This window comes from Tauraco erythrolophus, chromosome 10 (genome assembly GCF_009769465.1).
Source record: "Tauraco erythrolophus isolate bTauEry1 chromosome 10, bTauEry1.pri, whole genome shotgun sequence".
In the NCBI taxonomy this organism is placed as follows: domain Eukaryota; kingdom Metazoa; phylum Chordata; class Aves; order Musophagiformes; family Musophagidae; genus Tauraco; species Tauraco erythrolophus.
In genome coordinates, this window is record NC_141474.1 from 19,529,263 (window position 1) to 19,555,508 (window position 26,246).

The 26,246-nt window shown below is 42.8% G+C and overlaps 3 protein-coding genes across 4 annotated transcripts in view; all 3 read left to right on the forward strand.

Moving 5' to 3' along the window:
• The window catches only part of DDAH1 (dimethylarginine dimethylaminohydrolase 1), a 59,042-nt gene extending 54,408 nt beyond the window's left edge, over positions 1-4,634 (forward strand). Inside the window, exons 5-6 of the mRNA XM_086617659.1 lie at positions 3,941-4,084; positions 4,518-4,634. Coding sequence (XP_086473785.1) covers positions 3,941-4,084; positions 4,518-4,634 — 261 coding nt within the window. The remainder of the gene's footprint in view (positions 1-3,940; positions 4,085-4,517) is intronic.
• Positions 4,635-13,708: 9,074 nt separating this feature from the next.
• Positions 13,709-21,977, forward strand: BCL10 (BCL10 immune signaling adaptor). Of its 2 annotated transcripts, none has more exons than XM_086617312.1 (3): positions 13,709-13,801; positions 18,162-18,450; positions 19,537-21,977. In XM_086617312.1, exons 1-3 carry the CDS (start codon positions 13,712-13,714, stop codon positions 19,902-19,904), a joined length of 747 nt encoding a protein of 248 aa, XP_086473438.1. In that variant the 5' UTR covers positions 13,709-13,711; the 3' UTR covers positions 19,905-21,977. The 2 variants fall into 2 exon arrangements, with proteins under 2 accessions (XP_086473438.1, XP_086473439.1); XM_086617313.1 differs by having other exon boundaries at positions 19,570-21,977.
• Positions 21,978-23,229: 1,252 nt separating this feature from the next.
• On the forward strand, positions 23,230-25,780 carry C10H1orf52 (chromosome 10 C1orf52 homolog). The gene is made up of 3 exons (XM_086617588.1): positions 23,230-23,490; positions 23,606-23,813; positions 25,044-25,780. Exons 1-3 carry the CDS (start codon positions 23,230-23,232, stop codon positions 25,124-25,126), a joined length of 552 nt encoding a protein of 183 aa, XP_086473714.1. The 3' UTR covers positions 25,127-25,780.
• The last annotated feature ends 466 nt before the right edge of the window (positions 25,781-26,246 follow it).

Below are 26,246 nucleotides of genomic sequence, written 5' to 3' on the forward strand. Positions count from 1 at the left end.
TGGTAATCAGCAGTATTTTCCAGGTAGCAAGCAATAATTTACCATTCTTAGTCCTCCTTCCAGATGGCAATGTACTGGCCAGGTGCCTGTCCTCATCTTTTGCCTTAAGTGTGTAAGGGCATAAGCCTTCACTTTTCCCCGACGAGTGGTCCTTCCTCCAAGCAAGAGACATGTGCTGTCCTTCCAGACTCCCAGCCAGCCTCGGGGAATGTGACTGCATATTGCTGAGTTATTCTTCTCATCAGTGTTAGTTGCCCTGCACCACAAAAATACTTCATTTTCATTGTTTTAGGCAAAATCTTTATGTAGCTTAATCTTTTCTCACAACTTTCAATCTCTTGGATTAAAATATTCCAATTTGCTCTGTACCCCAGGCCAAGTGTTGCTTAAGCATCAGTGTAAAACAGCCCGAACTTTAACATGCTTGAAAAGAAGGATGGGAGATGGGATGGAGAAAATACCTGAAATAGTTTTAAGTGAATAGTTTTCTTTTAAGAATTCTGTGACTTGAAGGATTTAGGAAAGGGTAGCTGAAAATCTGGTGAGGGAGTGATCCTATGGGTGTAGGGCTACCTGTATTTGACTTGGGCTTAGATTTTTCTTAAAAATGTTGGGGGCCAGGGGAGCCGGGGCTAAGCAAAACAAAAATCAGACCCTGGAAATCTACACTTCTGCTTCTCTGTCAACATGTGGGCATTTTTAAGTGCAGTGTTCGTTGCTACATAACCAAGGGGAACATTCACTATGTGTTTGGTTCTGCTTGTGGAGTGTTGGAGATACCAAGGCAGGTGTGGTGGGTTTTGTCACTGTCTGTCCCGCATCAGTCTGGATGCGAGTAGGTCCCGGATGGTAGCAGGGCTCTGACTGGGGGCTTCCTCCTGTTGGGGGAAAACTCGTAACTAGGCTTGGCCTGTTTTAAAAGTGCATGTGGTCATCTTAACTCTGTCGGTGATAATAGGCCCTAAACGCATACGCATTTTTCCCTCATGCATAATGCTGCTTCATATTTAGGATTATTTAGCTTATCCATTACCTCAGTTGTCTGAGGACACACTGTAAAAAAACTATAGAAAAGGCATTTTAGGCTATGTGAATGACTTCAGCTTAAGGAAAGCATGACTAAGGGCTGAGAGAATGTGGAGTGAAAATTACCCTCTTCAAGATGAAGAAAATTCCCAGAAAAACTAGGCATGGGGGAAATGCCTGGCTCTTTAACGTAGCTGGTCGTACAATGTTTGTGGGCAGAAAGCCAGCCCTCTACAAATGCATTGTGCGAGCGATGTAGTCTTTGTAAACTTGTCATTTAAATAAAAAAAACAACACAACATTTTTGGGGTGTATCTGATAGAAAATACATTCAAAGGACCTTGTGGTTATCTCTTTCTCTGCCCTGGAGTCCTATTGGACCAGGCACATGTGCTCAATGGCTTTTCATAATTCAAATATGGAAAATGCCACAGGTCTTTAAAATAACCTGATTGCATTGTATCAGTGCAATTCTGCTGCATCCAGAGGCTCTCTGTGGGGCAGGTTTGGGATGTTACTGCCTGCCTGGGCGCTGTCAAGAAAATGGTTTTTGAAATTTTTTTCAACATGCAGGCATGGTTGTAACAGTGATGAAAGCCTGCAAATATGATTTCTTTTTTAAGAGCTGAGGAAGAGAGTAATCTTGTATTGTTAAACCTCCAGTTACTAATAAATGCTTTCTTGTGGTGTTGTTGAAGTGAGCTGAGATCCCATTCCCGCTGTCACAGCTGTGTACTCAAATTCCTGTGCTGCTTCATCTCCTTTCCCACTCATTTTTTTCTGAACTAATTCAGTGACCACCTCTGTACTTTTAATCTTGAAAAAAAGGCTCCTAATGTGCCCTTGCCATCCTCTCCCAGGCTCCTCAAAGCTGGCTCCTGCAGCACAGCTAGAGCCCTGCCACTCACTCTTCATTTCTGCTCGCTGCTGCTGTTCTCGCTTCAGAATTTTGCAGAAGTGAATGTATGGGGAGATGTGTCCATACCCTTAAGAATTCATTCGTAATTTCGTACGGAAATGTTTCACAGTGATTCACAGTATATTTCTGATGAATGAGCTGTTCCTACAGAAAAACTACAGTATCAGGCTTGTGTTTCCAACAAGGACTGGAGAAAGCACAAGTGTTTGGGAGCTGAGTTAAATCCAGACATGGTGGCCTTTCCTCTACTGATACATGTATTTTAGTGCAGATTTAATAAATATATTTCCTTAATCGAGACTTAAAAAGATTATGTAGGGAAGAAAAGAGAAGCTGAAGGCAGAGGACAAGTTTACTGGCTCAGGTTACCAGGGAGAAGAGTTGCACTGGGTGCAGGCATGTCACCTGCTGCTAGATGTCTGCAACATCAAGGAAAGCATAATAAAATACATCTTGGCAACATAGCAGAAACAAAATTGTGACTAGGAAAGTCAACCATGGTAAGCACAGTAATAGTACATCCGGTGAAGTAAAGGTGCAAGGAGTTTTCCCCAGAAAAACACATTAACCTTTTATGGAGGGAGATGCGACCTTGGGAACTCAGGAGAGTTTCATAACTCCAGAAGGAACAAGAAATGACAATCTGATAACACTTCCTCAAGAATGCATGGCATTCTTTGTCGTGAGTTTCATGTTCTCCGAGGGATATGGATGACTCAGGCTACAACAGGTCTATGAAGGAATTACTTACTGGAGGTGTGTGCAAGTGTGAGTTGCTTTGTTGCTTCCCAATATGTTGTAGATCCTTGTTATAATTCAGTCCTATATAGTATTTTTTTATGAATGAGAAGTAGTACAAATGAATGACCTTGTAAATAATTTGTGATAATCTTAACTGTACATAAAATTAAAGTCTGCACTCTGCTATGTGATGTAAATCTGTGGGGTTTCCCACAGAGAAGAGAATTTGGTTGAAAAATTTTGTTAACGGAATACCAGTTTATTTTTAAGGTAATATTAGTGTGAGAATTTGTAACCTGAAAAAAAAGCCTTTTCTTTGTTTGCCATGTATGTAGGAACATAGCGGGGCTAGGAGAGAAACTGAAACACTTGCACCTGCTTATGCTTTCAATAGGACCAAAGTTTTTGACTTTGAGCTTTGTTCACTTCTATGTTATTCTCAGTCTCTGTCAGGGTGAAGCTGATGTAAAGCTGGAACGGTGCAATGGGGAGTCGGGCACCTTGTCTCCAGGCTTTTCCCGTCTTTATTAAAAAGTTGAGCCTGATCCAAAGCATGGGATATCAGGCTTCTCATGTGCTTGAGAGTATCTGTCTCTGAAATTCCAGCCAGGATCCAAATTTGTGTATGAGCCATATATCTATAAACAGAACCTCTGAAACCCACCAGCTCTACTGTTCTGAGGAGGTTATTGTGTTGTCCCCTTGGGAACAAGGATTAGCGCAGACGTGCCTTCTGGCTCCCTGGCACAGGTGCTTAGTGAAAGAGTAACTGCTTGGAAAGGAGAAAGGAGGTCTTTGGAAAGAATTAAGATTGGGCTGATATCCAAACGGGGAACTGTTCCTGCCGTATTTATGTTAATTCATGCTCATTTTATAAATATTGAATGATGGCTGCTTTTTTTGAAGGTGCTGAACACCTATAGTTTCCATCAATACAAGCGGGCATTTTGCATACTCAATGCGCATTCCTTAGGAAAAGATCCCACTGAGGATGCTTACTGAGTCCCCTGCTTAATTCTGCTGCTTGCAGGAACCATTCTACAAAGGTTTTCTGCTGCTCATTTCAGTTAGGGTTAGTAGATTCTTCCTCGAAGGGCAGAGATGAAAAGAGATCTCCTTGCTTGCTGCATAGCAAAATGGCTCTTGGCTGACCTGGCAGTCGAAATTAGCTATTTTTTGAAGGCTCTGTTCTCCCATTTGTTTGGGACTGGTAGTGTTTTGGCCTAAATAGCTGTGCTTTGTGCCTCCTGGCAGACCATGCAACAGATGAGTGACCACCGCTACGACAAGCTGACGGTGCCGGACGATGCTGCAGCAAACTGCATCTACTTAAACATTCCCAGCAAAGGCCACATCCTACTGCACCGAGCCCCCGAGGAGTACCCAGAGAGCGCGAAGGTGAGAGCTGCGCTGAGGGTGCCTGAGACACCCCCAGCACCCTAGCCTCGCTGGGAGGTCAGTGGGAGTTGGACTTAAGTGCTTTCCAGAATGGGCTGTTGCATCCCATCATGGAAATACCAGATGGTGAAAGGTGGGAGTCCTGGCCTCTGTTCTCACCTCCACTACTGATTTAATTACTTTGCTTCTTCTGCCCCTGGTGCTGCTTCTACATAATTAGAAGTAGTAACAGTTTCCCTCGCTGCAGTATTGATGCGCATGAATCCCATAGCCAGAAGGCCACATATACTGTAAATGTTAGCGTTGATTACAAACGATGAGACAGCTTAGCACCCGCTGATAATCCATGCCTGTTCATTCTGTAAATACATAGAGAAGAGGGAAAATAGGTGTCAAATGTAATGGTTTCTGTTCCATTTTCTTTCCTAAACAGGTTTTTGAAAAACTGAAGGACCACATGCTGATCCCAATAGCGAACACAGAACTGGAGAAAGTAGACGGGGCACTCACCTGTTGCTCTGTGCTTATTAACAAAACTTCAGAATTATGAGTTTACAGAGTCCCTCCCTTGTACCTGGCAATAATGTTACACACAAGGTAGACGAATCTGTATCCACACTTAATTATTGTTTTTATTGACAATCTACTGTACCACTGTGCTACTAACCCTTGTTTACAAATATTTTGCTTTGTGTATTTTTATGTCCTTGCAGATGGTATTTAAGGTGGATGTACAGTTTGTTGGGGGACACAACTGAAGTGCGTTAGTTCCATGGGCTTGCAGAAGACAATTGTAATGGCTAGCTCCTAGCTTTAGTGATTTAACACATCCGTGTGAAAATTTTGTGAAAACCCACTAATTCTCAACATTTCAAGCACCTCTGATGTCTTTACACTGTACCCTTCTGTCCTTTTTCTCTTGCTTCCTTGCTCTGCATCTTTTTTTCTTCCTTGATCCCCTCTACTTTCAGTGATGCAAGGTATCAGGGAGGAGTGAAGAAAACTCATTGGGCTCATGAACTTGGTATCTTGTGTGGTATGGAAGCTTTCTGTACAGTAGCTGGAACCGTGGGCAATGGACTGTCCTCACTGCCTTGGCCATATCACGTTGCTGCTGCTGGGCAGAGTTGTGGCTGGTAATCAGTTTCAGACACCAGGTAGCAACTTTGGAAAAAGCGTCCTCCAACAAGAGTGTTCAAGGGCGTCTGCCTGGGAAACTCAAATGACAGAAAAAGAGAGAGTAGTGCAGCCACACAAGATAATACCACAAGTTCAGGTCCCAGTTTGCTGCTTAATGCCAGGACTTCCAATTTGGCGAGAATGGAAGAGGAGTTTTTGAAAAGGCCAGATCCTAGGGAATACCCAGACCCTGAAAATGACAGACTTGAGATGCTTTTGGTAAAGTTAAACATACAAAAGCAATCTAAAATATGGGGGGGGTGGTAATTCTCTTTGTTTACTTTTAAAAATTTATTTCTCTCTCTGTTTTCTCCTCTTTTGGAGGCCACTTACTAGCAAAATTCAAAAGGGTGATAGGAGTTGAAGGGCAGCTATTCCTGGATTATGCTCATGAATAAGGGAAGCTATATTTTCCTGAAAGATTGGCGCTTGTACTTTATCTGCCCTTGGGGCAGTTTTTCTTGGAACAATAACCATCTTTTTTTTTAATTGCATGAATATTTACTGTGGTATTCAGTTAAAACGAATATAATTTTTGTAGCAAATTCCACAACATGTTTACCCACTGAGTCATGCTTTTTGTCACCACAGTAAAGCATAGCATACCCCATTGTATTCACATGCTTCTCATTAAATCATTTGTAAACTAAGGATGAAGAAATTCCCTAACAGAGGCAGTAGTGGGAACTCTCCAGAGACTGACAAATAGTCTGAACATGTTATCAACTTCCTAGACCTCCACTTTTCCTGAACCACTTGTGGTGTGTTGCTAAGGTACAGTAGGAAGTGAGCACGGCGGAGCTCGGGCAATGTGATCTGCAGGAAAGCAAACATATTAACTCAGCGCACACTTGGATATCCTTTGGAAACCTGCATGCTTTTTTGTCCAGTCATAAGAGAGGAAACACAAGTACTCATATCCGTAGGTACTCCTCAGCGTATCTCTTGTCTCATCTCAGTGGAAACCTCCTGGCAGATACTGGAACACATCTGATGATGCTCTGTGGGCACACTGTACGTTGTGATGACATGAGATATCATGAGGGAGAGAGCAATGACGAGTGAATATAATGTGTGTGAAAAGAGAGTGTGTCCCAAAGGAATTCTTTAGCCAGCCAAACAGCAAGTGCTGTTTTTATGGCTGTGTGCTGTCTCAAAGGATTCTCCTAATGTTTCCCCTTTGTCTCCTCCATTGCCATGCACCATCACTTAAACCTGACCCAGGTGATCAGGCTCTAAGGTTGTAAACATTGCAGTGGGGAATCTCTTTTCCTACCTTCCTTTGGTGCTTTTAAAATATCTGATAAAGCAGCTTGCATTTTAAAATGACTCGACATTAAACAGAGATTTTGTGCCAAAAAGTGACCCTGTAGTATTTAACTGTGACCTTGTGGAGGGAGGCTGTACTCCATTAAAAACCTTTGCAGCCATGGGAGCTGTCGTACAAAGCCAGAAGAGAATCCCCCTGACCTGTTTGTGCACCTTGTGGGGCCTGGTCCCCATCCCATCCTTCAGTCCCTCTTTCCTCCTCTCGCTAGGGAGCAGAGCATCCAGCTATGCTGGGACAGTGTTAGGCATGGGATTTCAGTTCAGTTTATCTCTGAAACTTTGTTGTGAGTTTTTTTTTCTTCCACCTTCTCTCACCTTTCGCCTGTCTTTCACTTCCTCAGACTCTCATTTCTAGTTTATGGCATGATGAGGACTTTTCTCTTTTAACCCCAAGAGATTTTTCCTTCTGTTGCCTCAGTTCTACTTCAGTCTTTTTTTTTTCTGCACTCCTTCCTCTTTGCTGCTCACTCCAAAGTATCCCAACCCATGGTGGACTATCCTAAATTTGATCCCTCCTTGAGTAGGTGTCAGGAGGGAGGAGAAACTGAGAGGTCTGGTTTGGCTCTGGGTGACTTCTTTTGAGCTGGAAGGATGGCTGTCAGCAGGAGCTGACAAGGGTGACTCCTCTTCTTTAGGATTAAAAGAAAACAGAAAAGAGAAACATTTGTGGTGGACATTGTTGATATCTTGTGTCCCTAAAAGCAATAGATAGGTGACAATGAATTCCGCTGGCTTCCCGGGAGAGGGAGAGTCAGGATCTCAGAGCTGAGAAGCATCTCTGTTGACTCAGAGGTCGATCTTTCACCTCTTGCCATTTAGATTTCCTTGCCCTCAGAGCTGCATTTTGGTATACAAAAAGAACAAAGGAGTGGCTGAGACCTGAATTTCCTCAGGTGATGATTTCAAGTTATATTCAAACTGTCTAATTTCAGGCACAGAATTTAGGTGCTCTAAATCACACCTGCTGTCTCTGGTCTCAGTAGGTGTCATAGTCTCCTAACGCATATTCTCTAAATTAAACCTTAGCCTGATGCCAAAAGTTACCTAAGCTGGTTAGTGGGATTGCCCTCGTCTCTCTGCTTTTAGCATTATTCTTTATTATGGCTTTATAAAGCAAAAACACTAAGAGCACTTCAGTTTGTGCATTTGCAGTATGGTACTAAGAACTAAAATCATGCCAAATGGTTCTCGTTTGCTATTTTTTCTGTTGCCCAAATGAAGAATTCAGTTGTGAGGACATTTCTGCTGTGATACATATGCATCTAGTGGGCATCCTGTACATCTTGTCACCAGAACATTTCTCAGATGCCTGATAGAAATCATCATCCTTGATTAATATAAATAATAAAATAAATTCCCAAACCAAAAAAGGAGATGAGACACTGAACACTAATGGCTGCCCACATGACAGCTGACAGGCTATATGACACAGCAGACCAGTGCAGAAGTTCTTGTGGTTAATAGCTCAGCAATGGGGCTTGAATTACTCATCAAAGGTGGTGGTTTTTTTTTTTCTTTAAGCAATCAGTTTAGCTCACTTCAAATGAAGGAGCTGCAATGTGCATGATAGATCTTTCATGGATGTTATCTTTGCTAAGAGTTTAGGAAAAGCTGTGATATGTGGGTTGGTTTCCTCACCAGAATGTGAATACAGTGTCTCTCTCGGCAATGAAAATGTGAATGCATACTGTACCTTATAAGATAAACTTGAATTCTTTCATTTCTGCATTTTTGTCTTTTCTATGTTAATATGCTTCTTTTTGGCCTTAAATAGATGCCAGTGTGCGAAGCTATGCTCTGGGGTTGTTTTGAGATTTCCATGTCATAGGTGCAGAGCTTGTAGGCAACACTATGTCCAGTCTTAAAAACAAAAAGTCAGTGCACAGAATGCACTGTCACAAATTAGGGATGAAATATGAAAAAAAAAAAGAGCTTTTGATTTCATTCAGCTTCTTATACATTATATCAATAAAGTCAGAGCCAAATTACTTTGATAGAAAACATTGGCATTCATGTGGAACCATTTGAGGAAAATAATTTGCTATTTAAGATTCTCTATTTTTGCTTTTATCAATAAGGAAGCTGAAAAGGTGAGACTGCTTAAAGGTTGGTATTTGTTAAGTGATTGTGAACAAAGTATCATTGGACCTCATGTATTTTCAGAAAAGTTTTAACTGGACGTATGATGTAACTTGTATAGAGTTGCATGTGAATCGTGTTAGTCACTGTTTTACATTGTATTGTTCTGCAGTGCACAAATATGACTACTGAACACAAGCGTTACGTTTCATTAAACTTAAAATCTTGTTGCAGTATATAGTTCCCCACTTTTTGTGCCAAAACCATCAATGCATTCCATAATCTGTTCTAATAGAGGTTTGCACTTTGATTTTTTTCTTTTGTGATTCTTGCAGTTTCAATACTATATATCCCCATCACGAAGGAATAAAGTGTCAGTTGTACTGTGCACTGTGTATTTTTGCCTCTTCTTTTGAAACATTAGTACTGTTTCATGCCATCTTTTATTTGGAAGCTTGTTATATGCCTAGAAATAAAGAAATTAAACAAAATAATTTATAGACACTAGTGCTAAAACCTTTAAGCCTGTTAGAAGAAATCTTGACTCTTTAAAAAAAAATCATGAATTTAGACTCTACCTTTACGAGTAATGTATAGAAAGAGGGGTATTGCCTAAGTACTCTAGACCCAATGGTTGTGACTAAATTTTATTATTGTCCCAGATAACTAAACAGATGTTACTGTGATATAGTATTTTCTCTGTAGTTCCTGTATTTACCGTAAGTTACAAAAGGTGAAACTACAAAGGTTTAGTGGCGTGACCGTTATGGTTAAATTATTAACGTAGCTCTTGTGTCTTTTCTCCCCCAGGATGTCAAGAGAGGTGACTACATTCAGACATTGCTTTGTGGAAACATGACAGATGATCGCATGTTTTATATCTAAGTTGTACTTTTTGTGTCCTACAAATAGTGCACGTGGAGCTAATCTCTGCTTATACTCTAATATCATTAGGTTATGATTTTAGGATTAACGATCTCAGGAGACAAAAGCAATTACTCCAGGCTTCATGGACATGTGTGTAAGTGCTCATGGGCCTTCAGTGCCACCTCGTGGCTATCCAAGTTTCAATCATTCAAGGCCTCAATATTATATTATTGTTGCCTCACCTTTTTAAGAAATTCAACATAAAATTGAGTGCTGTAGCAAAAGAATTACATCACTTCCAAACTGTACAGCTTTGCTAGTAATAGGACTTTAAGTACACCATAATCTAGTATTCTTCTTGCTGGAGAAGCAGGGACAAGGAAGGATTTCATTAGGGCTGATCTAAACACAGCCTTTTCTACTAATTTAACTACACTAGTTGGAAATACGATTTTTGCACTAATATGTTTTAAATGTGGAGATGTCCATGTGGAGACCGGTCACGAGTGGCGTCCCTCAGGGGTCCGTGTTGGGCCCGGCCCTCTTCAACATCTTTGTCGGTGACGTGGACAGTGGCATGGAGTGCACCCTCAGCAAGTTTGCCGATGACACCAAGCTGTGTGGTGCCGTCGACACGCTGGAAGGGAGGGATGCCATCCAGAGGGACCTCGACAGGCTGGAGAGGTGGGCCCGTACCAACCTCATGAAGTTCAACCAGGCCAAGTGCAAGGTCCTACATCTGGGTCGTGGCAATCCCAGGCACAAATACAGACTGGGCGGAGAATGGATCGTGAGCAGCCCTGAGGAGAAGGACTTGGGAGTACTGGTGGACGAGAAGCTCTATATGAGCCGGCAATGTGCTCTTGCGGCCCAGAAGGCCAACCGCGTCCTGGGCTGCATCAAGAGGAGCGTGGCCAGCAGGTCAAGGGAGGTGATTCTCCCCCTCTACTCTGCCCTTGTGAGACCTCACTTGGAGTATTGCGTCCAGTTCTGGAGTCCCCAACATAAGAAGGACATGGACCAGTTGGAGAGGGTCCAGAGGAGGGCCACGAAGATGATAAGAGGGCTGGAGCACCTTTCCTATGAGGACAGGCTGAAAGAGTTGGGGCTGTTCAGCCTGGAGAAGAGGAGGCTCCGGGGTGACCTTATAGCAGTCTTCCAGTACCTCAAGGGGGCCTACAAGAAAGATGGGGAGAGGCTGTTCAGGAGGGCCAGTTGTGATAGGACAAGGGGTAATGGTTTTAAAATAGAGAGAGGTAGATTCAGGTTGGATATTAGGAAAAAATTTTTTACCATGAGAGTTGTAGAACACTGGAACAGGTTGCCCAGAGAGGTGGTGGATGCTCCATCCCTGGAGACGTTCAAGGCCCGGTTGGATGAGGCCCTGAGCAACCTGATCTAGTTGGAGATATCCCTGTTCCTTGCAGGGGGGTTGGACTAGATGACCTTTGAAGGTCCCTTCCAGCCCTAACGATTCTATGATTCTATGATTCTAAATCAGAGCACCATCTAATGTGGATACATTTAGCTTGGTGCAATTGATATAGTAAAGTACTGCATTTACATGCATCTTATCTACATACCCATATCTACAGGAGAGAGTTGGTACTAATTTTTTTTCTAAATGGCAGTAAGTAACAATAACAAAAGCTATACAAGCCCCTTCCACTTACCACATTAAGAGGTTCCTCACAGAATATCAAAACCTTCAAAAGCGTAATAGTGATTTAAAAAGGAGTACCCTTTGCAAAATTCAGCTGTAGAGCTGCAAAATTCACTTCTGCACTTGGGTGTACAAATTTACTCTCCACTGTAAGTGCGTCCTGCTGAAAAAGCGTCAGTCTCCTGCATCATAATTCCAGACATCCTGATGTTCTCAACAGCCTCACCCTCAAAAATTCATGAGCTGCAGGTTGATTGCTGTGGGTTTGTCATTGAAAACTTGCTGTTGGTAGCTCCAGACATCCGTTTGGTTTGGGCAAGGCCCTTGATCTGGATCTGTAACTGAACCAAACTCCCCCTTCTCTCTGCCTACCAGCTTGCCTCCGTTTCCTTAGGGAAGTGCAGGTGTACAGCCCACTTGGTCTCACAGGGAGGGGTCCTTCCAGCTCCAAAAAGGAGTATTCCTGGGTCAGGACCCAGACCCTTGAGTAAGGACCAGGAGGCAGAATGGGATGGGAGCACAAGAAGCTCCCAGGTGGAGGCCCCTGCTCTGCAGTGAGGACAGGCTGCCTAGAGTGGGATTGATGAAGAAGGGGGAATAAAACCTGGAGCCAGTCACAGCTCTGAAAAGCTGACCAACAACTTCTGACAAACTGTGACAGTGTTACAGTATTTTCTGGGACCAATATTGTGAAAGATTTGAACTGTTGTAAACAGTTTCCAAAACTTCTTTGGCTCAGAAATTTTAGATGGGCATTATATATGTACATACTCATAAAACCAATGCAATGTCCCAGATCTTCCCAGCTCCCTTGAAAGAAATCATCTGTAAGTCACTTCTCATTGAGGCGCACTTCTTAATACTGAACCGATGCTAACCTCCTGAAATGAGGTTCATCCTGAGAGTAGTCGTCTTCCAGCTGCATGGACCATTAAATCCTGTTAGGGTTTACCAGCATTAAGTCTGCTAAAATATGTTCTATTCTTGTATTCTCTAACCACATGCTTTTTTCCTGATTGATGAAGTTAATTCATTTCAGTGTGTCTCATACATGGCTCAGGAATCCAGAAGCCTAACCCTCCAGACATCACATGGCTTTGAACTGCACCTCTTACAGGGCAAGATTATTAACAAATACTCTAAATCCACAACATGCGATAGCCATTTTTGTCAGCAGTATTGTACAGAGCCACCAAAGTCTACAGTGTAATTCACCTTGAAGAGGAGGAGCTGGAAGACATTTGGTTTCCTGAACAAGGATGGGAGACAGGAGCTGGGGAGAAGCCTGGCTCTGTCTCAGCTCACTGGAAGCTTCAGAGGATCTGAAACCTTTCCATGTATTTGAGTGCCTAGCACAGATTAGGGAGGATAAACATAGGCACATGGTCTTGAAAAAAATGGCCTGCCCTGCAGCCCTCTGAGCAGGGAAACAGGAGGTAACTACTTGTTTACCTTGTATTTCAGATGTTTAATCCAGAGATATACAGACAGCTTTGAAAAATTCAAATGCACTACAGCAAACAAAGGCTTCCTGGGGTGGGAATTAACACTGCAGAAAGATTTGGGTTGTGAGCAGAGGTGTGCTGCTAAATTACCAGTGATCAGGTCTGTAGGGCTGGGTGGTGAGGGTGAGTCTGAAGGAGTTTTCGCAGCAGCTTCAAGGAGCAGAGCTGGTTTGGTGTTTTCTGGCAAACAGTTTAGGGGCTGGCTGTGATTTTTAACACCCAGCTCTATGTGCATCAGCTCTGTCACCAGGTAAGAACAACGACTAGTCCTTTGTTTTTGAAGTGTTCTGGGCAGGACCTTGGCTATCCTATGGGTTCACTGAAAAGCTGGGAACGCTAGCAGTGTAAAATAGTTACCATTGCAGATAATATTTTAAGCATGATTGCATTAACAAGGCATATCAAGCCAAAGGACTTTGCAAAATACCGTAAAAGTGGTAGGTCTGCCTTACTGGCAGCAAAACCCAGTGTTGGTGGCTTTTACTTCCATTCCTTTTCATTTTTAACTGCTGGAAACGAAGTTTTCAGGACTGCAGCCATAGCCTGAGCTGTCCGCGCCCACTCATCGTTGCCAACACCCGCTTTAACGGAGGGGGTGTCCGGGCGCCCTCGGGCGGCGGCCGTGCGAGCTACGGGCACAGCCGCAGCCGGGCGGCCGCTCCGGAGAAGGGAAGGGTTTACCCGCGAAGGGAGTCGGGGGCGTCGCCGCCGGGCGCTGCGGTTCCTGCGCTCCCGGCCGGCGGGAGGGCAGCCCTTGCGCAGGGCGGCTCCCAGCCGAGCCCGCCCGCCTCCGGCTCCGCTCCCGTCAGGCCCCGGCGGGCCGAGCCCCCCGTTACACGGAGGGGGGGGGGGGGGCGGAGTGACGCCCCTCCGCGCACGCGCTACCGGGCTGGGCCGCCGTGGGGGCGGAGTGCCCTCCCTGCGGGCCCATGGGCGGGGGCGGGGCAGCGACCGGAAGTGCTGCCGTGAGCGGTTTTCCCCGGCGGCGGCGGCGCGGTTTTCGCTATGGAAGGCCTGGGCCCAGGCTCGGGCTCGGGGTCAGGGGCTGTGGGGCGGCTGCTAACGGAGGACGAGATGGCCGAGGTGAAGAAGGATGTAAGTGGTGGGCCGGGCCGAGATGCCGGAGTGCCCGGGGCCGGGGCGCGGCGGGGTGGGGCCAGGGCCCGGGCGGGGGAAGCGGAAGCCCTGTCAGAGTGGGCGTCCGGGAGGGGAGGCCGCTGTGGAGGCGGGAGGGCCGCCAGCGGCCGCTGGGCTGGGCCCCGGCCCCGGCCCCTGCCGCGCTGCCCGGAGTTCCCCGCCGCCTTCCCGGAGGGCGCCCGCGGGGGCGGGCACGTCACGTGTGGCGCGGCAAGGCGGGGGCGGGGGCCCGGCCCTGGGCTCCGCTGGGCCGGGGCCTCTGGGGCGTCCTGTCCGGAGCTCGCCGGGAGCGGCAGCCCGCGGCCTTCGGGAGGTTTCCCGGTGTAAGGCTGATAACGACTTGCAAAAGCTTAACCCTGGGGCCAGGTATTTGCCTGAAAGTTCCGTGTCCTTTTTGTGTTCTTCGAAGTGTGCCGCTCCTTGTCGCGTTTTAAGGCCGGAATAGCGAGGGTTTGGCTTCGGGGTGTCCGTATGTGCCACAATAAGTGCTAGAAGACAGACCAAAAGTGATGGGTAATTAGTATGATATCCAAGGGTTAGTTACAAATGTATATGCTTCTCTTGGTGTTAGTAAGACTCTCTCGTAGAGCATGAATATTTGGATTAAATATTGATTTATTTTTCTTTGAGGCTTTTTTTCTTGTAGTTTCCTGATTTTTTTTTTCTCACCACACTTGTTCACTGCTGTCTGGAATCTGAGAAAAGTTTTCATCCTGATTGAGTTTGGAATTGCTTACCTTCTTGCTAGGAAGCAAGCAATCTGTTAACCAACTTCAACAAGTGATTGGTTAAATTAAAAAATAATAATCAGAGTTTATTTGTTGACCATCCATGCTTCTGTTTCTAATTTACAGCATCTTATGTTTAACTGATTTAAGTTTTTATTGCTTTGAAGTGCAATGTTTGGAGTTCAGTTTTGGTTTCTTACAGCTTTATGCATATGTAATTTTCTTTAAATGCTTTGTCATAGTTTTGTGAGGCATATTTTTCAAGTTATTACTTGCTTTTGTGGAACCACAGGGTAATACTGCAATAGTTAGCATCCGGTAGTTACACCGAAAAAAAGATAAGAACTACTTAAATCAGACTATATGTAACATGATATATTTGTTAATCTGTGTCGGTGACAGAATTCACGACTGTGTCTCTCAGAAGCGCGCCTGTGGTGCTTTAGTCCTTAATCTCATAGGGTCTCCTGTAGTAATTGGAGGACTTGATGGAAATGTAATATAAAGAAAGAAATAATATTAGTTTTATCATCAAAATACAATCCAATAAATCTGTCTTTACAGCCTCTTCTCTAAGATTTTAAGTGTTGCAGCTTCATGATACAAAGTGCTGGTTCAGTGTAAACTCACTTAGCTGTTTCGAACTTGTTCAAGTAACTTTGACAGGATTGCTTCAAACAGAAGTGCTGCTTTACCACAAGTTCTGTGTATGTTATGTGACAGCACACCCCAGAAAGCTAACTTGCAAGGATAACCTTATCTGGGTAACCTTGTCTTGAGGAGGAATTTGTAAAGGTTGGAGTCTTACATTCAAGAGCTGAGAAGGAGGCAGTGAGCCATACAAAATCATCGATACACAGCAAAGTATGTTTAAAGTTTCTGTTCTAATGTGTTTTCTCTTTCTGTCCCTCATAAACTATTAACCTATGAGGACAGCACAGGTGGGAATTCAGAACTGATACACTTCATACAGTGAAAGACTCATTGCAGGAAGATGTTAGTCAAAACACAATAGTCTTTCTCCACAATAGCAACTCGCTCTTTTAATGTTGAAACATTGATTGACTTATGTTTTAAAGTTTGTTAATTAATCCTTCTTGTGGTAGGATGAGATTTCCATGAGAACTGAAGAAATCTGTATTGCCCACTGCTTTCATAACCATTCAGACATGGGCTTGATGCAGTTGGGACGCTTGAGATGTATTCCAGAGCCGCCGACATTGATACAAGCTGTGCTGTTGCACTTTTCTGCTCCCATCATGGTTGTTGTGCCACCACTAGTGCCAATGTGACTGGATGTTAAACTGAATCAAGTAATTAATCTGGCTGTGGAGCAGGGAGAAAAAGCACCAATTCAATTTCTTGACTGGATCCTCTCATTCACCAGTACAAGGGAAAGGATAGGAACATGCAGCTGCCGTGCAGGGGAGAGCATTCCTTGCCCTTGAATTGGCCACCATGGAGCTGCACCCTTACAGTTTCAGTTTTATTCAATCTAGTGGTGATAGTCTGCTGCCAAAAGCCTTCTTTTAGCTTCCATGTGTGCTCATCTGATGTTTTCTTTAACAACTGCGTAACCATAGGCTGTTTATTGATAGTTTAGTATTTGTTGGCTCCTAAAGAGCAACTAGAGGAACACATTTATCCTCTGCTGTACTTAGTGGAGCAGTCCAGGAAGTTTTTTCTTTAAGAGTTATTGGTTCTTTCCCTAGTACCAGTATGATAGACAGTATTTTGCTGTTTGAAATAATGTCTTAAAGTACCTCTTCATGTCCAGCTTTTCCTCCACTTCTATTTACTAAGCTAGTAAATGGCTATAAGGCAAACAGTCATTTTCAAATTTTAATTTTTAAGTGCTGCTGTTATGGAATCTAATCTCAAAAAGCAGGAAGACATTATAAAATTTTATTTGGGAAGGTTTTGTTTCCATCTCTGAACATATCTTGTATGTAAAATTGTTTTTCCTTCTGGCTGTCAAATCTTTTGTTGGTTTTTGTTTGTTTGTTTGTTTTTTTAATCGAATGAGACTGGGAGGACACTAGTTTTTTCACATCAGTAGTATTCAGCTAGTGGATATCTGACTTGTGTAATTCTGCACAGTGAAAAATGTTGGTGGGAGAAACTGTCAATTTTGTAGTATTTAAAATGAGAGCTTGTTTTTCAAGCACATAGATGTCATTTGTGACTGTCATCTTCAGAGAGTAGTAGATACTGAAACCAGAGAGTTGTGAACACATGCTTTAATTCTGTTTTGATGTTGATATCAAGCAGACTTGTTAATGTACAGATTGAAATAAGATTAATGTTTACATTTTTGCAATGTTTGTGCATGTATGTACCCTCTGAGCAAAGTAAAGGAAGATTGTTTTTTGTTTTGCTAACTGTAAAAATAAATTGGTCAGTGTAGGAGAGGACACTTGATCTTCCAAGGAGGAAATCAAAGTGGTGACATGGCAGTCTTTAGTTAGTCCTGACATTGCTCCTGTAAAATTACCTCTGAAATAAATTCGTAGTCAGTTGGAATTGAATATGGTTACAAAAGATAGCGTGTTTCCCCAGGAAGAAGAACTCTGAGGGAATGTGATCTGATACTAAGTGTTACAGGTCCTGAGGATGCAGAGTGGCACTGCTCCTTAAGTGCTCAAGACTGTCTCTGCTTCATTATATCCAATTTTAATTGAATGCATGTTAGGGTCTTTAGACAATGAAGAGAGTCCCCTCCCTTGGGCAGATTGTTCCACTTCTTTCTTTTTACTGGTTACAGAGAGGATTTAAGCAACCAGTTCACACTTGTAAGCTGAAGTTATGCTGCAGAGGGTGGAGGCATTTTGCTTTTGCCAGAGTCATCAGAGTTGCACTAACTCAGTTGTCTGTGCAGCATGTTAGAGGTGTGCGAGTTGCTTCAGGTGTTTGGTATAAAAATCTTAAACCAAAAGAAGGCAGTTTGATGAAGATGAAAAGCAGTCAGTAAAGTTTTCGACAGTAGGTATGTCTGTGGATGAAAATGCCTGTATTCTGGGTGCCAGTAATTTGTTGAACTTGTAAATAGTGGTGTTTATTTAACAAATCTTTTAAACAGTGCATATATTCATGCTGTTGCTCTGAGATTGCTGAAACAATCATCAATGTTTCAATATTGAAAACATCAGTAGTTGCAATATTTTTGAAGTTGAGCATCATGGAAACAAATAGTATGGAAATGTGGCAATCCGGTAGTCAGTGAGAATGAGTGTGTCTGTAGACAAAGTGAGAGTGAGCAGGTGCTGTTGTGTTTTGTTGGTATAATTTCTTTTCATTTTTACTTCGTGACTTCTGAAATGCAATAACCACAGACTTGATGTAATTAACATTTTTGGTAAGTATTTACCTTATTACGTAACATTTAAACTCCTGAGTTCACTCAAAGAAAACTAATGAAAAGGATAAGTAAATTAGGTAATGTTTTTTAAAAATATATATATATTTTTTGATACTGAGAAAAATCTCTGCTAGGTAACACAGTGGCAGCTTGTAATCTTCATATAGATTTTACATGCAGGCTTCTAAATAAATGGAAAGATTGTCTAATACTAGTTTGTTTTGTTTTTCAGGCTTTAGAAAGAATGCGTCCTTACCTGTGTGATAAAATCATAGCTGAGAGGCACTTTGATTACCTGCGTTCAAAGAAAATACTCACTAGAGAGGACACAGAAGAAATTTCTTCTCGATCTTCCAGTAGGAAGAAAACTGGGAAATTATTGGACTACTTAGCAGAAAACCCAAAGGGACTAGATGCTTTGGTTGAATCTATCCGACGAGAAAGAACACAAAACTTCCTGTTACAAAAGATAACTGACGTAGTGTTGAGAGTCAAAAATGAAAAACTTGAAGCTCTCAAAGGTGAGAGGTTTGCAATAATATAAGACATAAGTTTTACTTTGACAGTCTGCAAAATTAAACTCCAACAATTCTTGAAATCATATTTCTTAATACAGATAATTTTTTTTTTCTTCTCTTCCTCTAGTGTTTGAGACAACATTCTTGGAAATATCACCAGTTTCAGTTTAAGATCCTAGTGCATGTGTCCTGGCTTTACCTTTTTACATTCTGAACACATCATAGAGAAAAACTTGCAAAAAACCCCTATCATGTGTTGTGATGGATAAGTCTGTCTTCACATTTCAGTTTCATTTGCTTTCTACACGGTTCTAATTCAGAACTCAAAACAGGTGGTTATCTTCCATCTTGCATTTCTCTTGAAGCTATTTACTGCAGTGGCAGGATGCTCTGGTTTTGTTAAACATTGCACCTCAGCAGAAGATAAGCCAGCAAATGCTGTATTCCTTCAGTGCCAAAACTTAAAATTAGACACTGTAAATGTACGTATGTGTTGTTTCATACAGGCGGAGAGGTTTCGTTGACACACAGAGCTTGAAGCGACTATATGTACTCATAGTTTAAGTCAGATAAAGAAAGTAAAAAAGCCTTCTAAACCAAAAACCTTACTTCCCCTTCCACACCCATCAAAAGAGAAATAAAGATGGAAGAAAATACATTTTTAACGCTAGAGGTGAAAGGCCTGAAGCTTTCTCTGGCTTCAGATAAAACAGCCTTCAAATGTGGTCCACTTCGGAGTAGAACTATGTAGCTGAATCTTTTTAAAGTTTGAAGAACCCAATGAGAAATCTGTCAAAGGATGGGTCAAAGGGCTAAAGTGACTTCCTAAAATGAAGCTTAAATTAATGGTGCGTCTTTGTCAAATAGTAGCTGATACAGAGACATAGAGAAATCATTCACATCAGCCGAGATAACCTGCATTAATTTTTTAATTTGTCGTGGATATCGGAGTGTCACAGGTGAGATGAAGAGGTTAATTTGTTAAAAATAGACAGTTGATCTTTGGCAATCTTGCTACTATTAAATCAGAGCACAGTTTTAAGAGTGCATGATATGGTAATTAAATCCAGTCTCTGTTTTCTGTCTTAGGTCTAAGCTGCAGCACCTGTATGACATCGCTGTATGGGGGAACAAATAATCTTTCTAGATCATATTCTGATGAATCTAATTTTTTTGATAAAACAAAAGACAAAGAATCCACCCAGATACATCATCCAGAAGAAGATTATAGCACCGCCGCATTTGTGTCTGCTGTCTCTCTTCATTCAATGAATTTACCAGTTGCAGAGATGGGAAATGCACAGAGTGCTGTTTTTTCAGCCACCCTTCCAGGGCCTGGAGACCCCGGTGCACCCCCTCTCCCCCCAGAGCTCCAGTCAGAGCAGCAAGAGCCATGTACTAGCTCAAGTGACAATTGCTTTTTGCCTTTAAGATCGCGTTCTCTTCAGCCACAGTGAACGTAGTGACTTTTGTCTGTTCATCCAAATGGTACTGAAACTTTGTGTGATGTCTGAAAAAGGTTAAAAAAATGTTTTCAAACAGTTCACCAGCAAAATCAGAGGAAACAATCTATGCTATTTACTGGTTTTAAGAAGTAATATGCTTTGCTTTTTTTTTTTTTTTTGTAATTCAGTGACTCTGGAGCTCCTTGATTATATGTTCTGTAGGGAGCTTTATTCAAAAGATCATGGTGTTATACCAGCAAAGGTTTGGTTTTTAAACCAGTGTATTTAAGATTTCACATTTGGTTGCAGATATTTAAGCTGCAGTTATAGAACCAGTGGGTTTTTTTTCTTCCTACAGAAACTAACAAATCTGCTTTTCGTAATGTTTCTGTGATGGTTGAATTGGGAAAGATGGTTAGGAAAAGTACTGAGTATTGAAAAAGAACTTTCTGAACTGAAAGCTTAAGCTCACTAAAAAGCTTAAACTCATTTACCAAGTGAAATGTTTCTCTGTAAGATAAATTCTGCCCTTTATATGTGTGTGTGCAGCTCCATTTCCAAAAAACAAAACAGACAAACAAAAACCAAACCCCAAATGAATCTGGCCAAATCTGTAGCTATGCTCATTTGCAAGAAGTCTCTTGTATGAACTCTGTTTTCTGTCCTGCTAGTAAATCAAAAGGCAGTGCTTTGAGTTAGCAAATATACTTCTACAAGTCTTAGCATATTATTCTTGTATATTAGTTAAAGATTTCTGATTTGAGATGCACTTTAAATATAAATTCTCATTAATAATGGAAAAGGAATGTAAACTGCTGTAACAGCATCATGTGGGCTGTAAGAAAATGTTACTGTATAATGCTATTAAGGAGCAAAGCTTGTATGTTTTGTCCCAGTAGGTAAGTAGAGGAGTCCTGTAGCAAGAAGGTATCCGTACCGGAAGGACTCTTGGGAATGTTGCACTTCAGATACCTACTCTTCAAAGCAGATAGACTGGTTTATGTTTCAGATTGTTTAGAGTCAAATGCATTTTAAACTATTTTGACATGGGAAGGTTCTCATTTCTTGACACAATGTAACGTGCTGTATTCCTCTCATGCTCTTGGGTTGTAATCTACTTTTTAGGAAGCTGGTCTATAACCACTTTAATAGGCAAAGACAGACTCTTACTTGAAAACACGTACAGTTGTGTTCTGCAGTACTACACTTCAAAGTCATTAGATGTTTTTGGTATATGAAAGGGTAGGTTTGATTTGAGGCTTTAAGTTATTTTGGCTCTCATACAGTGCTATAGCTGTGTAATTCCATTCACATTCAAACTTGGGTAATATTCCTAAACTGTGTTCTCCTTTTGTGGAGACAGGTCATCTCCAGGACCTCAGTATAGTCTCTAATTTTTTTTCCATGTTTACTCTGGTTTTGCAAGTAGCTTAAAATAAACTGCATGTTCAACTGCACTCTATACTTAATATATGAGTAGCTTACATTCAATAAAGATGTGGGCTTCTGTTTCGCATTTATAAAAGTCTTTATTTTTCTTGTATACATCTATGGTCATAGACTGTCAGGGCAGTGAAAATACTTTTCAACAAAACTGCTTGGTTCAGAAGGCACTCTGGAAGTTAAGTGCTTAAATATGCAAGCAAAATTTTGCTCTCTAATGTGAAATTAAGGGTTGGGTTAAATCCCTGTCCTCCATTAACTTGAACTGTAGTTGCACATACTTGGGATACCTAAAAATTGATTTGTCTAAATGCTCTCAGTAACCACTTGAAGAGCTGTGCTTAGGTTTGGAACCTTCTTGGATTCTTGTAAATGGAGGGGAGCGAGCAAGCTCGGCCGTAACTGAAAAAGAGCATCAGCTCAGGGTGAAGGCAGCCTTGCAGATCTAAATCCGAGCACACCAGGTGTGCTGCATGCTGCGTCACACAGCCCGCAGGAAGCCTACCTGTGCAGGGATCGCTCCTGCAGTGGAGCCTGTTAACCTGAGACTTTAAATGAATGTATTATCTTACAACATGTTTATAGCGTACATTTTTTTTAACATTTAAAATATTTTTATCACAACTTTTGGAATAAATTCTTTTGTATAATTGCCTGCTTTCCTGTCTGCCTCTCTCATTATTAAAATGTATCAGTTGTAAGAGCTGTTCATGCCAGTATCTGGACGTGTGGTTTTGGCTTTGTGTGTGCAGGAGGCTTTTGTTCTCGTTCTCTTGTGAAAGGTGGAAAGACTGACTTAATGTGAAACACCTGAGCCTGCAGGACTGCATTCAAGAGCAGTGTATAGAGAAGACAGGCATGTGAAATGAAGACCTTGTCTGCTTAACTACACTTTCTGTGGTTTGTGACTAGTATTGCTAACGTGGTTCTTGGTTTTGGGCTTTTTTTTAAATGACTTTCTTGTCTTGAAGAAGTTGAGTGATCAAGTGTTGCTTTCAGCCATGCATATATTAACTTCATTCTTATATAAACCTTTTTTTTTTGTTTTTATTAATAGCAAGGGAGAAACAAAACCTTTGAGCGCTGAGGAGCATGACTCAAAAAAGGATTTGCAAATGTTGCGGGGAGCATCGAGGCTCACTTCAGTGGTTGTTTTCATCGTACTTTGTATGTAGGGTTTCTTTCAAAATAATTATTATAGTATTGATTACGAGAGACCGGCTGGACACAGTTCAGTATCTTTACAGTGAAGGAATTGATCATACCATAACCAAAGTCCCTTCTTAGACCTTATCCTGCTTCCATGGTAGTGTAAGTAACCTAAACAGGGCTAGTCAGTATTTTAGCTGATGCAGCAGCAGATACATGAGCCTTGTTGACAAGGGAAGTCTAGTACAAACTTTTTCCAATAGATTTGAAAAACCTATTTTGGTAAAGACAGGCCATGTCACTGTTTATTGCTGGGTAGGTGACTTTGAAGCTTTATGTGCCCTGGATTAGCGAATGCTTGAACATTAAGGAAAACGTGTTTTCTCTCTACTTAGGCTTGCAGGTGTAAAAAAGGAGAAATGGAGGTCGTCTCAGTTTCACGTCTGATTTTCTGCCTCTGTCTATGGTCACTTGGAGAAAAAAATCCCCGAGTTACTGGGGGTGAACCCCGCGTACCCCGGGGCAGGCGCGCAAAGGTCAGCTTTTTCCACCTCCTCCTGCTGGATCCCGTTCACCACGTGCAAACCGGTACCCCACCCACATAAAAATTGTGTGTTCCGCCTCCCGGGGGCCAGGGCGGAGCCCGGGCCGGGGCAGGCGGGGGCTCCGGCTGCCGTCGGTGCGGCGGAACCCTCGGCACGGGCCCGGTTTCCGTACGGGCGGTGTCGCGGCGGCAGGCCCCGCCATGGCGGCGGAGGGAGAGGACCCGCTGGGCTATTTCGCGGCCTACGGCAGCTCCAGCTCCGACTCGGAGGCCGACGAGCCCCAGCCCGACGAGCGCCAGGCGAGGGGCGGCGCGGCGGCGGCGGGCAGCCCGGGGCGGCGGCCGCGGCTACCGCCGCCCGACGAGCTCTTCCGTAGAGTGTCGCAGCCGCCCGCCTTCCTCTACAACCCGCTCAACAAGCAGATCGACTGGGAGAGCCGCGTCCTGCCGGCGCCCGAGGAGGTGCGGGGCCGGCGGGCCGCGGGGGGCAGCCCGGGGCGGCCGGGTGGGGCCGGGCCGGGCCGCGCCGCCCGGCAGCCGAGGCGCGGTGTGACGGGTGCCCTGCTCTCTCCTGCAGCCCCCCAGGGAGTTCAGGGTGTGGAGGAGCAACGCCGTGCCCCCGCCGGAGACCTACAGCCTGCCCGAGAAGAAGCCTCCGCCGCCCCCGGCCCTCGACATGGCCATAAAGTGGTCCAACATCTATGAGGACAACGGCGCCGACGCACCGCGGCAGGCCAGCAAAGCCAAGTTTCTGCCGGATGAGGAGCAGGAGCCCCTGGAATCGGGTGAGGTCCTGGCAGAGGGCAGCTGCGCTTTGCACAAGCGCGTGTGTTTCAGATTTGTGTGCGCGAAGAGCCGGATCGGGTGGGTGGGTGCTGTGAGCGGAGCCCTCCCTGCCCAGAACTCGGAGGAGGTTCTGCGGGTCCCTCTGGCATCCGACGAGCCCCAGCCAGTTGGTTGCAGAGATGGTCAGGCTTTGGTGCGTGTTCTGGTTTTCCTAGAATCAACATAGACTCTCCAGCAATCTCTCTGTGCCCCTTCCGTTGTCATTAGTGGAAAGATTGGAGAGTCAGTAGAACTGTAGTTATAGGAAACTTACAGGTTCAGTCACGGTACTGCTAAACCAGAAGGTGGTACAAGAGCTTCTTTAAGCGCTGCTGTCTTGACCTTGGGTGTAGATGGAGGTCGTATTATTTTTATAATGTTTGCAAAACTTGAGAGCGGAGAGGGGAGTGAAATATAATGCACATGTGACAGATTACTGAAGAAAATATTTACTGTCCTCTTCACTTTTAATCATGGTACAAGCTGTCATGGTAATCTAGGAAGTAAAGAAATATTTGGCAGGAAGGAGGAATAATTTTTATAAACGATTGCTGGAGGAAGATGGCCAGTAACAACCAAGAGAACAAAACCAGAAGAAGAAATTCTGGGCTTTCAGAACACATGATAATGTTTTCATTGACCAGTAAAGATGTCAGCGAACCTTTTCCAAAGGAAGGTTTTGCTGCTGTCTTGCTTCTTTTTTTTTGGTCTGTTTGTCCCTTCAACAGCGGCAGTTTTCTGTCTCTTTCTTGCTCCATTTTTTCTGTATCCTTCCCCCCACACACACACACATTTCTCATAGCCTTCATTCAAAGACTGGGAAGATAAACTGTTAATTGACCTTGACATGACTTCCTGCTTCTAAAATGTCATTTTCTAGCTTTTGTCTTATCTATTCAAATAGTAACTTTTCTAGAACAGGAGCATAACAAAGCTCTATACAGGAGCATAACAAAGCCGCCTCTTAGTTATCCTTGATGGTCTGTGGTAGTAATAACAAGTAATCATTCCTATTCTGTCCACATATTGGCCACATTCCAAAAGTGAGGATGTTGTCAGTTAATAACTGCTGTGACTTTTTTCCAGGCATCTCAGATATGGTTTAAGTTGGTTGTTCTGGGACAAGGATGGTGTTTAAGACAAAAATACTGGCTTTGCTGACTTTGATTAACTCTGTCTTTTATTTAAAGATGACGAAAAAGATGATGAACCAGCTTCTGCTAAGAAACGTAAACTAGACTCTGGGGAGCAGACAAAGAAGAAGAAATTATAAGCAAGGTGTGCTGGATTTAGCTGTAATGAGAATTTCAATGAACTTGGATTCCTCTGCTGGAATGGGAAACAAATACATGTTTACTGAATTTCTCTCTCCTATTGGGTGGGAAGTTTTATTTCTGTAGTATGCTTGCCTTTTGGAAAGCACAAAATTAAATGGACAGTGTTGTAGAAACTTGTCTACTGAACAAAACTTAAACCTGTTTATGTAGAAGAGGGATTTAGAAGAGGGATCCATCATGATGGATACTTGTGCTCATGCAGGTTACAGGGCTTCATGGTATTTTGTTTATCAAGAAACCTGGTAACCTGAGCTTTTCTGGACTGTCTTTTCCATTGTGTCAAAACCTTTTATAAAGGAGTATATACTAAAAATTCTTTTAAGTGCTGTTGTATGATATGTTTGCATAATGTTGTTTTGAGATATATGTAAAAACTGCAAATAGGTCACTGGAATAAAACTACATTTGAAAACATCTGTAGTATAAATATTGCATTGCATGCTTTTTGGTGAATAGGAGGGATGAATTCTGTGCTGTATGTATTTCTAATGACTCAACAGATTCCTCAGGGTTTTATTTGTAATAAATATACAACTGCAAACTGAAAAAAAAATGGACCTAATAATGGCGTTTAATATCTGATAATTATTTTTGATGTTATGCGATCTGCCTCAGTGAAACATGAGACTAACTGATGCAGGAAGAATTGAAGCATTTAATGTATTCTTCCTAAAATTGAAAAAAAGGAATCTAGATATTTATGTGGAAAAAAAAAATGACAAAAGGTGTGATAGAGTCTTTATTGCCAAATTGTATTTATTTCAGTACAAATAGTTGGTAATCTTCTTAAAGTGCTAGTCGGTATATGCTGCATATGTGATATTACGTTCATAATTTTTATTTTCCTTCTGTCTTGAACTAGGTCTAATTTGGCAGAACAGATTCTGTAAGCGTATGTGCGCATATGATGGTAATATTTTTGAAAGTGATTTTTAAAAAAAAATTCTTTTGAACCTCAACATATAGAAAAATGTGAGTATGTGAAGTAAGCAGCAAGTGTTGCAATTCTCGCCTTGGCAGTGTGATAATGGTTTGTCTGGATCCTTCTCTACCTGC